Raw genomic sequence first — 15,538 nt, 5'->3', positions numbered from 1 at the left:
ACCGGGTTGGAGGTGAGGGGTGGCCGAGATTCGAAGGGTAATAGATAATCCCTCCCGAAGGACATCTACAATCCAGGTCTCGGCTTCCGTAGCGCTGCCAAGTTGCCCAATGGCTGGCCAGGCACCCCCCCACTTCCGGCAGCAGGTGAGGGGGAACGCCGTCCCTAGCGTTTCCCCCCTTTCTTTCTGACTTCTTCCAGAGCCTCCTCGGGAGAAGGAGGGCTGGAGGAGGCTGGTTACGGCTCCCTTTTAGAAGTCGAAGAAGACAGAGTCTTTCCCCGGGGCTTCGACGCGACTACCGTCTTAGCCACCGAGCTCTTTGGCTTGGCCGCAGTCCGAGGCTGCCCAGAAGCCTTCGAGACTGCCTGGGTGAACCAAGACGGTCACTGTCGTCAGTGCGCCGTCTGTCCACCGCAGCATCCACCATCTCTCCTGGAAGAGAGACGTGGAACTCCGTAAAGGTCCGTTGCGTAGTCCCAATGCCGCTTCACGCCCAGCCGCCCTGGAAACCCGAGTAAGGACAGCGTCCCTGCGTCGGAGAACCAGGTTTGCCCACAGGTTCACCGTCTGGTGGGCAAGGAAGGAGATGGCTCTTCCCCCAGACTGGCAAAGTCTCTAAAGGCCGAGTCATCTTCGGGAGAAATTCCCCCGGAGTTGGCTGCGACCTTAGATACTGTGAGGGACCACAGATCTAACCAGGAGACGGCCTGGAAAGCTGCCATGGCAGTCGATTCCAGGCCGAGTGCCTCTTGCTGCGAGAACCATAGGTTTATCGGACAGGAGCTGCTGCAGAGACACACCCGGAGTCAGCCTGGCTAACTCCGGGTTCACCTGTTTGGCGGCATCGGATCCTCAGATGGCACGTAAAAACGCCGCTGTCGCAGCAGAGGAGGTGGAAGCAGCTTGCTCGACCTGCCAGACTTGAGAGAACCGTCTTGTCGGAGACAAAGAGATTCTACCTGGTCCAGCACTGAGTCGGCAAGCTCGGAACGCGGCAAACCCACCGTCGTCTGGGTTCCCTCTTCGGGCCCCAGAACGACTCGAGCCGGGACGTGGGCTCGGATGGTGGGAGCGGCGATCCTTCCCCGAGGTCGTTGTGCTGACAAATCAGCGCAATTACCTCGGCAAAGTTCCTCTGGATCTCAGGAGTTACTGCGTCCTGCGGAGTAGGACCATCCAGTCCCTCGAACAGGAGCATCTCCCGAGACCCTCCCCCCTCGAGGGGGGGAACAGCGACAGACCCCTCGGTCTCTCCAGCCTCTCCTCCAGCCCACTTGTGCATACGACCTGGCCGGTCCGAGAACCGTGCCTGGTACGTAGGACGTCGTGGTGGGATCCTGAGGGGCGCACCCCTCACGATCACTCCTCAATACCTCGCCCCTCCCGGTGTAACCCGAGGAGGTTGAAGGTATGGGAGAGGCAGACCTAACGCTCCCTCCTCGCTCGCTGGCAGAACCAGCGGGCTTGGAAGACTGCAGGCGATCGTCAACCCGCAACCCGGTGGGCGATCGAGCTGCAGGCCTAGTCGAGCCGTCTCGCTGTGGAGAACGGCTGGACCGAGAACAGCGGCCCCGGTCTCGTGTGTCAGAGGAGCTGGTGCTGGTCGCCGTACCCGATCGCTCTCTGTGAGAGTGACGGTCAGGCGACCGGCGAGCTCCACTGTCACGGTGAGACCGGTGCGTTCATCCTCACGGCGCGTCACGTTGCTGGCACCATCCGTGGCTGGCGCCGGCGAACGGGGGGACCTCTTCCCAGCCTCAGCCCGTGGCTGGTCGTGGACCGTCACGTCCGCCCGGGTAGCCAGCTGCTCGCCGCGAGAGCGAGAGCTGGTCTGGTGAGAATCGCGTGAACGACTGTCACCAGTCTTCCGCTCCGTGCCGTGAACCTGACGCTGAGCTGGCTCAGAGGTCTGGTTCCTAGCTGCACGGTCGCTGGTAGGCAACCGTACACTCGGTACCTCTCGCGAACGATGAGGCCGAGACGGAACCCTGCTGCCGTGGTCGAACCACTAACAGCAGGTGAGGAAGTGCCGGTGTTAGCCGGCACTCCTCTGGTCCCCGTAGTCTTCTTCCTTGCGGAATGCGGAAGAAGAGACGGGTCCTGCCCCCACCGAAGGAGCAGGGTGACCAGCGGAAGAACCCCCCGTCTCACCGGAGCGAGACGGGCCCTTAGAAGCTCCCGAAGGAGAGACTTCTTGGGGGGGGGGGGGAGGCGACCTTCTTCTTCTTAGGCGGGGGAGCCTTAGAAGAAGAAGGGGAAGAGCGGCAGACGACGACGAAGAAGACGATGAAGACGACGACGACACCTTCCTCCTCTTCTTCTTTCTTCTTCGTCAACCTCCTCAGGACCGATGTCAGATCTGTCATCCAGGGCGGAGCCGGGGCTGCTGTTGCCGAAGCAACAGGGCCCGGACGCACCTGTCCGAACATCGGCATCGGGAGCAGCGGCGCCACGAACAGGAACAACGTCAGCCATGGTGCAGGACATCCACAGGAACAGCAGTGGAGACGGCAGGAGCAGGATAGTAGGAAACGGCAGCAGTGGTCGGGCAACGTCACGTCCTGTGAAACAGGGCGGCTGGGCAGGTACGGCAGGTACGGCAGGCTGTACAGGCGGTCCAGGTGGACGGACCAGCGGCACAGACATCCTAGGTACAGGTGGGAGGTCCAGGGGCCGAGCTCTTCGGGCACACGAAGTCCGGTCGCGGCAGCACGGCAAACCCAGGCGGCGGCATCACACTCCCCCGTGGTACGGCGACTGGCCCCGCCTGCACCGATGTAGTTGGTGTGACAGAGACCGCGTGCGGGGTGTACACCAGGTGAGGAGGTGAAGCATAGCCAGGTGTTGAAAGGGTCGTGGTGGTGGTCGTTACCGTAGCATGCGTGACCGCCACAGAGCCAGCGAGATGGTAGAAGCAGCCCCTGGACACTCGGCACGCCCTGCAGACCCACGATGCCACACCTGTCCGAGGCGTCGTCCTTCGCGGCAACCGCACCTGAGGAAGCAAAGGTCGGCGGTGATTAGCAGGATCCTCTACCCGCTCGCGCGAAGACGAACGGATAGAGGACCCAGAGTACAACTCGACATCGGGGTATCTAGCGCCCTCCTCCACACTCGACAGGTCGGGTGTTGAGGAGAGGACCTAGAAAACCCCCCCCGAAGGGGAAGGCGCCAAACGTGGGGTGAGCTGAGCGGGCGGCAGGAAAGAAGACGAAGTGTCCGTAACCAAAGGAGTCGCGGGAGAGCTTTTCCGACGACTCCTTTGCAGGCCTTCGCTTCTTCCTACCTTCGTACAAGCCCCACTGCGCCTCCACCGAACCAATTACAACACACTTCACCAAGGGCTTCGGCTCGGGGTGCACTCCAGGCGCCCCACCCCGATCAGCCCTGAGCCGCAACAATAGATATGCTGGATCAATTTCAGGGAAGGAGCGGAACTTTCCGCATTTACGCCCTTCGGTACCCGGGCACAATCTCCGGGGGGTAGCGAGGCGTGGAGATTCCATGATTGATCAATAATAAATTCACAATGGATGAAAAAAGAGGAAATGATTGTACTTACAATTATGATTCATACACAAACACAACCAAATACTCAAAGAAAGCAAACGACGAGAAGCGGGCAGAGAGCGTCGAACACACACGTCCACTCGCTGTGAGGCCGAAAGCAAAAGTGGTTTGTTTACCTCCCAGTCGCGCGCGCGCGCCTGTCGGACAAGCAGTTAACTACCGAACCCCTTGTTCGAAAGCTTACGACCTATCCAGCTGCCGCTAGTACCTTCCTATTGTAAAAGGACCGAAGGTTTGTATGCCGTGTCGGAACAATTCAATCTTTTGAATGGTATGCTTGGAGTTGTAATTGTATTCTTGTTTCACCATTTAAATATTGAGTGAATAAGACCTGAAAACCGTGATAAGGGTTGGTAGTTGCTGGTTTTTCCCCTTATCCATCCTGAGAACATAGCATACCTAGTATCCTAAAAGTTTAGTTTGTGTCTACTACCGATCCAAGCATAAACTAGGGGAAACAACCGAGTGGACTAGCTGATCCAGTCTTGCCCGGTTGTTGATCCACCCGCCGAAAAAGTACTTCAACACTTCCTAACAGCAGAGATGTGCACCAGTCATGAGTCATCGTTGGTGGGAGCAACACCTCGAAACCTCTACTTTCCTTTCGAAGTAAGCAAAAGTATATTTTCGGAGGGTGGATCAACATGCGGGCAAGACTAGATCAGCTAATCCACTCTGTTATTTCCCCTAGGGTAAAACACCACGGAAGGCCAACCCTCACCACGGTGGACAGGTCTTATTCACTCGATATTTAATTGGTGAAACAAGAATACAATTGCAACTCTAAGCATACCATTTAAAAGATTGAAGTTTCGTCAACATAATGTGATATATGAAAGCCCCATACGAACTAAAATAAGCATGTGAGCTCTTTGTAAAATGTTTTCAAGGCAGTTTTGAAATCCAATATGGCGGCTACGTTTTGCATGGAAGGTTCTGATCAGTGACGGCCACCATCTTTCCCCAGCCTTCCCAGCACTCATTTGAACAATGTTAGCGTATATATGTAACGTTTATTGATCTTACTCAAGATTGCAGTTGTAATCAGCACAATAAAACAACATTTTGTTGCCTATATTAGTGAAAGTATGAAACTTGTTATTCCCGGGGTTATGGTTTGAACTGAATTCATTCTTACCTTGTAATCGGCGGTTTTTTATCCTTACTGCCATCACAACTGAAACTCCACAGTAATTTAATTTGATTGTTATTATACACATTTTGGTCTCAGTTCACTCCATATTGCACTTTAAACCCGTTACTGTTGCTGGTTCCTAAACGCACGCGCCACAAACACAGTTACGAACAGCAGACGACGAAACTGCAAAGTTTTATTCCCTAAATTGTTTACTTTACTCGTTATTTAGTTTAAATTTACTTTGTTATTTAAAAATTTTAATTTAATTCATGTATATTATCCCTTTTTTGCAACCAAATTACCCCAAAAAATGACAATTTGTCCAAAATTGCATTTTTCCTAACTATACAAACCTGAGGTCCTTTTATAAAAGGAAGGTACTAGCGGCAGCTGGATAGGTCGTAAGCTTTCGAACAAGGGGTTCGGTAGTTAACTGCTTGTCCGACAGGCGCGCGCGCGCGCGACTGGGAGGTAAACAAATCACTTTTGCTTTTGGCCCAAGCAAAAACTGCAGAGTGAGGGGTGGCATGAGGTGGGGCTATGTGTAAAAGGACCTCAGGTTTGTATAGTTAGGAAAAATGCAATTTTGGACAAATTGTCATTTGTTCCGACACGGCATACAAACCTTCGGTCCTTTTACAATAGGAAGACTCACTTCTTGGTGGGTGGAATCTGAGTCTTTTGTGAACAGACTGGTGTTCGCCCAACCTTGGAAGCCTCCCTGGTCGTAAGAGCGAGGGAGGGATCCAAGCCTCTGTCCGATTGATCGGGTGTGCACCGCAGGATCAATGGTCAGACCTCTGGGACCGAGTACTAAGAGAGGGGCATGCGCATCTCTTCGTACCAGCAATGTAAGAACTTGTTCCTGTACAGGAGCAAAGTTAAAGTCATGGTTTTGACTCTTGTAGGCATCCACTTCCCCCCCCTTGTAGAAGGAAGTGGTGGATATTCTGCTCCCATCCCTCGTGCAAGGGATAGGATGGGGCTCTATCGTATAGCTCACGGCATCTCGTCCTTATCCAGCAGGGTGATGACCGTATCCCTCTACCCACAGGTAGAGAGGAAGAAAAGATAGAAAGAGAAGCCAGTCACTTCCTCATCACTATCTATTCATACAGTCACACCAGGACTCGATGCTGTTCAGCCTGCTAGGGTCTGGGTTCGCTAGACGACGTGTTGAGCAGCCACCACGGGTCCTAAGGAAACCGATCCAAGGACCTATGGGCAATATCCAATAGGTATAAGGAAGTTGCCGGTGGTCTGGTTGTACCAGACCACTGCCTTCCATACCTGCGCCACGGAGAAGTTCTTACGAAACGCCGACGAGGGGCCAATACTTCTAACTCGTGAGTTCTCGGACGGGACGTACGGATGTCGTCACTACCATCAGCCTCATACGCCCTCCTGAAGACCTCACGCAGCCAGGACGAAAGAGTGTTCTTGATACTTCTTTCTTGTTGACCCCGTTGCTAACGAAGAGGCGTCGACCCTCAGGCCCGAGGTGTCGAGTTCTCTTCAGATAGCGCCGTAGCGTCCTCCCAGGACAAAGCAGCATCTCATCCACATCATTATCTGCATGACGTTCCCGTACTCTCTTCGCCGATGCCAGGTCCAGCAAGACGAGGTTCATTCGAGTTCCCTGGTTTGGCAAGACCTTTGGAAGCTGCTACTAAGCAAGGAGATCTCGAACGAGTTCGAGATGTCCAATCCCGTCAGTTTCAGGAGGAGCGACAAGGCGGCTCTGTATCCTGACTGTGGGTGGGAACTTAGAGGAGCTTCCTCGGCGAAGAAAAACGAGGAAATCCGCTACCTGCTGAAGATTGGCTCTGAGAGGAGATGGGCCCGTCTACGACACCAACCACCGAAGACGGCCGACTTCCCTGTGGACACAGCTGCAGAGGACTGACGGACGTTTCCAGCCATCTCTGTTTTTGCGCAACGAAAAAGCTTCTCGTTCGCAAGAGAAGGTGGATAACAGCCAGCCGTGAAGACGTAGAAACTGGACTGCTCGGTGGTACCTCTCGACGTGTGGCTGGGCGAGAAGGTTGTGCCAATGGGGAATCTCTCTCGGTTCTCTTACGAGAAGAGCCAGCAGGTCCGGATACCAAATGGCTTGTGGCCATTTGGAAGCCATCAGGATCATCCTGAGATTCGGATGATCCAGTGCTCGACTGATCACCTTGCGAATCAGGCTGAACGGGGAAAGGCATAGGCGAAGAGGTTGTCCCACGGGTGTTGAAGAGCGTCCTCTGCAGCTGCCCATGGATCCGGCACGGCCGAGAACACCTGGAGCTTCCTGTTGTGCCGGATGGCGAACAGATCCTCGACTGGTCGCCCCTACAGGTCGAAGAGCCTTTCCGCCACGTCCTGGTGTAGAGACCGTTCGTCCTTATCACCTGATCCCGACGGCTGAGCGTGTCTGCTACTACATTCCTTCCCTGGAATGTAGCGTGCCGACAGCTCTATTGAGTGTGCCCTGGCCCACTCGTGCACCTGCCGAGTCAACTGATACAACGGGAGAGACACTAGGCCCCCCCTGTTTGTTGACGTAAGCCACCACCGTGGTGTTGTCGTACATCAACACCACTGAGTGTCTCATCAAGCGGTCCTGGAACTCTTGGAGAGCAAGGAACGCTGCCTTAGTTCCAGTACATTGATGTGAAGGTGCTTGTCGTTCTCGTACCACACTCCTGAAGTCCGCAACTCTTCCAGGTGTGCGCCCCATCCCTCGGTCGATGCGTCTGAGAGCAGCTGCATGTCCGGGGGGGGGGGGGAGAGTGCGCGGAGGCACTCCTCTTGAGGGGTTCCTGTCGTCCAGTCACCTGGCTAGGTCCTGCCTCACCTCCTGTGTCAGTGACCAAGGAGGCTTGGGGGATCCGTCGCCTGTGACCAACTCTCCTTTGGTCTCCCTGAAGAGACCGCAGGTGAAGACGCCCGTTAGGGACTGGCTTCCGAGTGACGACAGGTGTCCGATCACGACTTGCCATTGCTGAGCTACCTGTTCCTGCCGAGACAGGAACTGGTTGGCCGCCTCCCTGAATCTGCTACCGTGATCGATCAGCATACCCAGGTACTTCATCCTCTGCTTGTGCTCGAGATCGGACTTTTCGAAGTTCAGAGCGATCCCCAGATCGCGACAGAACTCGAGCAGTCGATCCCTGTCCTGTAGCAACTGCGAGCGGTTAGCTCGCCAGGACTAACCAATCGTCGAGATATCCCATCAGACATATCCCGTGCGAATGGCCACAAGCAGACACCAGAGTGAACACTTGCGTGAACACCTGTGGGCGGTTGAGAGACCGAAGCAACGTGGCCTGAGCTGGTACACCGTCCCGTCGAGGATGAAGCGGAGGTACTTTCCGAAGGACTGATGAATGGGTATTTGTAGATACGCATCCTTCAAGTCCACTGAAAGCATGAAATCGTTCTCCCTGATAGAGTCGAGCACTGAGCGTGCCGTCTCCATCGTGAACCGGGTCTGGCGAAACCAACCGGTTCGTGGGAGAGAGATCTATCACTGGGCGGGCCAGCCTGTCGTAGACTTTTCCACCAGGAAGAGTCGGCTGTAAAGCCCCGGTGGTTGATCCGTACCGATTTCTGGAGTTCTCTTGCTCAGCATGGTCTTGATCTCCTGTCTCAATGCTACGTCCTTCGATGCTCCTGGAGCGTACGCCCGCTGATGGACCGGGTTCCCCATGGCTGGCCAGGCACCCCCCCCTTACTTCCGGCAGCAGGTGAGGGGGAATGCCGTCCTTCCACTGTGAACGTCGTCCGGTTGGGGCTGATCGAGACCTGACAGGAGAGAGCCGATACCGCTACCGACTCATTCCAGTCCTCGTCGAGGTCGAAACCTCAGGAGGACTGAAGGGATATATAACTGCGATGTCCGAAGACACGTAGAAACGCCTCTGTCGCAGTAGAGGAGGCAAGGAGCTTGTTCGACCGTCCAGAACCGAGGGGGCCTTCTTGTCCGGAGACGAGAGACTACCTGGCTCAACACAGTCGGCAAGCTCCGATCGCGGACCGCCCCACCACCGTCGATTTGGGTTCCCTCTCGGGCCCCAAACCGACTCGAGCCGAGACGTGGCTCTGCTGGTGGGAGCGGCGATCCTTCCCCCCCGAGGTCATTGTGCTGACGAATCAGCGCCGTAACCTCGGCAAAGTTCCTCTGGATCTCGGAAGTCACGGCATCTTGCAGAGTGGGACCGTTAAGTTTTGCCCTTCGAACAAGAGCATATTCCGAGAACCTTCCTCCTAAGAAGGGGAACAGCGACAGCCCTCTCGGTCTTCCCCATCCACTTGCGCATACGTCCTGGCCGGTCCAAGAAACCGTGCCTGGCACGTAGGGCGTCGTGGTGGGATCATGAGGGGCGCACCCCTCACGATCACTCCTCAATACCTCGCTCTTCCCGGTGTAACCCGAGGAGGTTGAAGGTACGGGAGAGGCAGACCTGACGCTCCCATCGTCGCTCGCTGGCAGGACCAGCAGGCTTGGAGGGCTGCAGGCGATCGTCAACCCGCGGTGACTGATCGAGCTGCAGGCCTGGTCGAACCGTCTCGCTGTGGAGAACGGCTGGACTGAGCACAGCGGCACTGATCTCGAGTGTCAGAAGAGCTGGTGCTGGTTGCCGTACCCGATCGCTCTCTGTGAGAGCGACGGTCAGGCGACCTGCAGGCTCCACTGTCGCAGTGAGACCAGGTGCTTGTCCTCACGGCACGTCACGTCGCTGGTTCCAGCCGTGGCTGGCACCGGCGAACGGGAGGACCTCTTCCCAGCCTCAGCCCGTGTCGGTCGTGGACCGTCACGTCCCCGGGTAGCCAGCTGTTCACCGCGAGAGTGAGAGCTGGTCGGTGAGAGTCGCCTGAGCGGCTGTCACCAGTCTTCCGCCCCGTGCCGTGAACCTGACGCTGAGCGGACTCAGAGGTCTGGGTTCCTGGCTGCACGGTCGCTGTTAGGCGACCGTACACTCGGTACCTCCCGCGAGCGAGAGGACCGAGACGGACCCTGATGCAGTGGCAGAACCACTGACGCCAGCGAGGAAGTACCGGTGTTAGCCGGTACCCCTCTGGTCCCCGTAGTCTTCCTTCCTTTGCGGAAGAAGAGACGGGCCCCGCTCCCGAAGGAGCAGGAGGACCAGCGGAAGAAACCCTCCCGTCCCACCGAGGTGAGACGGGGTCCCGAGAAGCTCCCGAGGAAGCTTCTTAGGAGGGAGGAGGCAACCTTCTTCTTCCTCGGCTGTACAGCCTTAGAAGTCGAAGGGGAAGAGGCGGCGGCTGACGACCATGAAGAAGATGAAGACGACGACCACGACACCTTCCTCCTCTTCTTCGTCAGCTTCCTCAGGACAGACGTAAGATCTGCTATCCAGGGCGGAGCCGGGGCTGCTGTAGCCGAAGCCACAGGGCCCGGACGCACCTGTACAGACAGACCACAGTCTGGGGTAGTACCACCACGAACAGGGACGACATCAGAGGTATGGCATCTCAGGAACAGCAGGCACGGCCAGCAACATCCTCGGTAGGGGACCGCCAGCGCAGCAACGGCAGGAACATGCCAGCGCAGCACGGCAGGGATCAGCCAGCGCAGCACGGCAGGAACAGCCAGCGCAGCAACGCAGGGACAGCCAGCGCAGCAACTGCATGGACAGTCAGCCAGAATCGGCAGGTACGGCAGGCAGCACCGGAACCACACGGAAGTGGAGCAGCAGGCAGCAACATCCTGTTACCGGCGGCAGGTCCAGGGGCGAGTTCTAGGGCAGCGGAAGTGTGGTCGCTGCAGCGCGGCAACCACGAGCGGCGGCGGCACGCCCCCCTCTCGGTACGGTGAACGGCACTTCACAGCGGCTGTAGGCAAAGACTGTTACCACGCGAGGCGAGTACACCAGGTGAGGAGGGAACGTCGTCACCTGGTTGCGTGGTCACCACTCCATGGGTGACCGCAATATGCCCAGACATAGAACCGCCGCCCCTGGACACCAGCACGCTCTGCAATTGGAAGGACGCCCATACCTCACCAAGGTCCACCCTCGTGGCAGTATCACCTGGGGAAATAAAAGTAGTAGCGATTAATGGAGGGGAAAACCCCTCGTGCGGGGGTTTGATCCCTCCCGAACGAGTGGAAGACCCCTAATACAATTGTACATCGGGCACCGAGCGCCCTCCCCGCGCTCGACGGATCGGGCGCGAGGAGGAAGAACGCCGATAACCTCCCCCCCCCCCCAAGGGGAAGAGTCATCAGTGGGAACTGAGCGGGGGGGTCTCGTTCCCCTCCCCCGCACAGTACCCATGTACCAACAACAAAATAAGACTCTAGCAATCGTGCCATCGGCACGAATACAAGGCATACGGATCATAAATCCCTGACTGAGCTTGAACTTGAACCAAATAATATGATGCAATCAATAATAAGGAACAAAATGAAAATGCATCTTGCAAAACGATTCACTTCACAATGAAAAAGGGCTCGGATCGAGCGCATTTGCGCCCTCGGTACCGAGCGTAGGGTGTGAAAGGTTTCATTCCTTACCTTATGAATCAAGGTTTTCTGGAAACCTTGATCCATAACGAATTGATGCAATCAACAGATATATGAAAAATGAAAAGACTACTGCGCTTGCGATTTCACTTTCATACAATCCAAAGAGAAGGATCAATTCCCGGAATAACGGATTGATCCCAGTCAAACAATGCAATCTCAATAACAAAATGAAAATGAAAAAGAACTGTACTTGCGATTTCACTTCATTCAAAATAAAAAGGGGGAAGGATCAATCTCCGAGCAAGCTCGGAAACTGATCCAAAATGAGTATTGCTACAATAAAAATAATCTATGAAAATGAAAAAGAATACTGTACTTGCGATTCCACTTTCATACTGAATAAGTTTCCGTGCCGATAGTATTCGTTCGGCAACGGGCACACAGGTCAAAAAAATATAAATGAAAAGAGTACTTACTACGATTTTCATCTACACATTTCCAACCCAATATACGCTCGGAGCGAGCGCTCCCGCCCCTCGGAGCACCGAGCATACACAATACGAGGATCATTCTGGGAAAATGAATTCCCGCAATTACGCCCTTCAGTCCCGGCACTCGGGTAATCGGAGAGCGTTGTGCAGCAAGATCCTTTAATTCACAATTGAAATCAATGAAATGATTGTACTTACAATTCAGTTTCACTAGATACATCGAAAAAGAAAAACACAATCATGCGAAAGCAAACGACGATGAAGCGGGCAGAGAGCGATGATACACGTCCACACGCCAGCAGGCCGAAAGCAAAAGTGATTTGTTTACCTCCCAGTCGCGCGCGCGCGCCTGTCGGACAAGCAGTTAACTACCGAACCCCTTGTTCGAAAGCTTACGACCTATCCAGCTGCCGCTAGTACCTTCCTATTGTAAAAGGACCGAAGGTTTGTATGCCGTGTCGGAACAATACAGATATTTCTAAAGTAGATACAATCAAATGTTTCTAACGTTTTCGTACATCTGGCTGCCGAAAACCATAGAGGAACGACTACGGAGAATGTGAATTATATACATATTTTTTTTTTTTGCTTTTTTGTTTTTGCTAGCACTTTTGATAGATTTCAGTCTATATTAGTGTTTGAATTTCTTTAATAACCGTCATGCCAGATATAAATGTAATCTTTAATGTTTGCATGCTAAGAATGGCGGCAAAAATCACTTCGTTGCCACATTATGTGGAGGCTTCACACATACGCTGTTTCATTATTATAAACAGTTTCCATGAATTCTATTTGTCATAGTAATGCAATAATGATAAAATTGCTTTAATTAATTATGTATATTTTTATACTTCCAATACATAACCTAATTTCACCAATTTCAACGTTTTGTGTGTAGTCTTATACCCAGTTTGGAGGGTCAACACATACGAATGGCAACAGAGAGAGAGAAAGGAAGGCGAAGGAACGAAGAAGGAAAGGGGGGTGGCGGTGGAGGGGGGGGGGGGGGGAGAGAGAGAGAGAGAGGGTAGGTGGAGCTTTATACGCGTGTTCGTATCCATTTTCTCTGCAGTGGAGTTTTTGTCTCTTGGTACAAGGACAAGTGTCGTTATTCTTTACGATTAGTGATTCACGATACCCTTATAAATTACGGCACTGGGTGTAATGCACTATACAAAATCTCGTTCTGATACGAGTGTTCGTTACAGAAATAGGTATTGCCCAAAAACGTGCTTGCACTGTCTCTGAAACCCATAGTAGGTATGCTGCTTAGTTGTCAATCAAGTTTTTTGTAATCAAGTACTTTTTACAAAAAAGCTATTGAATAAATTTGTATTTTTCTCAATCAAAACATATGCCCCTCAATGCTAACTTTCCTCTTTTAACGACTTTCTGGTCATTGCAAATTCGGCCCCATAATCTCTTATGGTGCGAAAACAGAGGCGCATCGACCGAAAACTATTGCGTCACACTACGGCGGTAATCCGGCAGTAAAACATCTTCATATATCCAAAAAGTAAATAATGAAGATATATATGCCCATTACGATTATACCAATTACATGAAGAGCTGATAATCTGCATGAATAACTGGTAAACTGTTCTGCAAGAAAGTTGAGTAAAGCAATTATTTACAATAGGCACGAAAGTCAAGATGTCGTGACGTCATAATACAGGACTTGAAAGAACGTTCGAATTCCAAAAAATAATTACTTAAATTTGAGTCAGAATCGAGTTACTTTTTCAATAACGAATATTTTCAAATTAATCATCATAAATATGTAAAATATTGATGTTTTAATATTTATTTAAAAAATTATCGAAGTGCACGCTTCGTCGTCGTCTTCTACAAAACAGTTGTTTACTCGGTGAGGAAAAGTTTTCCATTTGTGGGCGTCTGTGGGCACAACTGGTGTGCGGATTTATCACAGGAAATGGTTAGTTTATTGACACAAGCGACTCCGTAAACATCAAGATGGTGTCAATCTTCTAAATACCTCGAGTTGTAAGTAACCTAAAAATGTTGAACGCGTTTTGGTGAGATTTGCACTACGTTTTAGACCGTTTTCAGTACCCTCTGTTTAAATCTTAAAATTTGGCCTTAATTTCTAACTTTGGAGAAAATACTTACTTCGAAAGGAGAGTAGAGGTCTTTAGCTCTGTTTCTCACCAACAACAAGTCGCGACTGATGCCCATCTCCGGTGTCAGGACGCGTTATAATGTACTTTTTCGGAGGGTGGCAAGCGTTGATTGTAGGTGGCCTGTTTGGCCTGCCGTGGTGTTTTACCCTAGTAGGCATTCATGACTAGAGCACAACCTAAATAACATAAAGCATGACGCAAAGAATGTGATAATCATACGAAAATTGCAAATGAAAAACCAAAAAATAACAGAGATCAAGCTATTTTGATACATGGCAATGGCAACTTTACCTTCTGGCTAACTGTCTCCACTGATAGCAAACCGAAGAAGCCTTCATGAGGTCCAAGAATGGAAGGTATTTGAGAATGACCTCCCATATTTCCAAAGGTAGCTGCATCTGGATTCTCCCTACATCACCCCTTGGCTCTGGGGAGTTACACATGCTGTTCAATTAAAATATAATTTAACCCATATTATCAATAACGGGGAAAAGGACAAAACAATTGAGTCATCGTAAAAACTGAGTCCTATTGTAAACAATACGTTCTTCTTCCGATCTCGTTATGTGGGAAACCAGGCCAACGAAGACCAATAATTGAGAATTATATTTCCTTTAAAAGATTATAGCTCTACATCGTAATTTTTTTTTTTTACCAAAGTCAATATTCCACTTCATAAACGTTACTAACAATTATGCAAGTAAAATCTCTAGTTCCTGTTTATTCAATGAATTGTGTTAAAGATGAGCAGACGGTGATGTAATGCACTCGACTGTGTTGACATCCTATAGTACTCAGGAAGGTTGACCAGATTAAACATTCGTGTAATACAATTCCCGGTGTCTTATATGAAGCCGTTATTCACTATTACACATTCACGTAAAACGATGAAGAGACAACCAAGTGCAAAGGAGTCTCAAGCCTCGATTAACAATCGTCGACCTCCAAGTAGCTACCTACATTCTTAGCTGGTGCTTGCTTTGCTTTATACATACCTGTTTAGTCTGTGTATTTTTATACTTTCCTGTTTTTTGTCTATATATATATATATATGTGTGTGTGTGTGTGTGTTGTGTGTGTGTGTGTGTGTGTGTGTGTGTGTGTGTTTCATGTTAGTGGTTCGGGCGCTTGACTCGCTGTCAGGTGGGGCAGAACCATTTATATATTAATGTTCCCATAAGATTTAATATACACCTAATATGAAAGCAATAACCTAGGTACTACCTAACAGTTCGTAGCCTATGTTGGGACACCATAAAAAATGAAGCAAGAATTGGCTTAGTAACCTCATTTAAAAATTCTTGCTTAGATCCAGAAGCAACCTGTTTAAGGGGTAAAAAGTATTGGTGGAATACAGAGATGACGCCGATAACAAGAAGTTCACCATAAAACTGATCGCCCTAACCCAAAATCGAGTAATACTGCCAGGTCAGTGCTGGAACAAGTGAATACCAAGAAATGCCTGATACCGTTGGATGGATGGATGTATGATATTTAGGGCTAAAGCCCAGGGACTGGGGCCAGGAAGACCATTCAGCGCCGTAATGAAGGTTAAATAAATTGAATTATAGTAAATGAATTAATGAATTATTGAAAGAAATGATTAAAAAAATTAGATGTGACTAATAAATAAAATAAAAATATGAAGGTTAATGAATGGTGTAATATATATTAAAAATTTAGTTTTTAAAGTATTTAAAAAATCTGTATATGATATATA

The 15,538-nt window shown here is 51.2% G+C and overlaps 1 protein-coding gene across 1 annotated transcript in view; it reads right to left on the bottom strand.

Annotated features, from left to right (window-relative positions):
• LOC135211643 (uncharacterized) overlaps positions 1-14,402 on the bottom strand; it is an 18,730-nt gene extending 4,328 nt beyond the window's left edge. Inside the window, exon 1 of the mRNA XM_064244919.1 lies at positions 14,110-14,402. Coding sequence (XP_064100989.1) covers positions 14,110-14,261 — 152 coding nt within the window. The 5' untranslated portion in view covers positions 14,262-14,402. The remainder of the gene's footprint in view (positions 1-14,109) is intronic.
• Between the last annotated feature and the right edge of the window lie 1,136 nt (positions 14,403-15,538).

Source organism: Macrobrachium nipponense, chromosome 4 (genome assembly GCF_015104395.2).
Source record: "Macrobrachium nipponense isolate FS-2020 chromosome 4, ASM1510439v2, whole genome shotgun sequence".
In the NCBI taxonomy this organism is placed as follows: Eukaryota; Metazoa; Arthropoda; class Malacostraca; order Decapoda; family Palaemonidae; genus Macrobrachium; species Macrobrachium nipponense.
The sequence above is the reverse complement of the archived record's forward strand: the minus strand, read 5'-3'. Positions and strand labels throughout refer to the sequence as shown.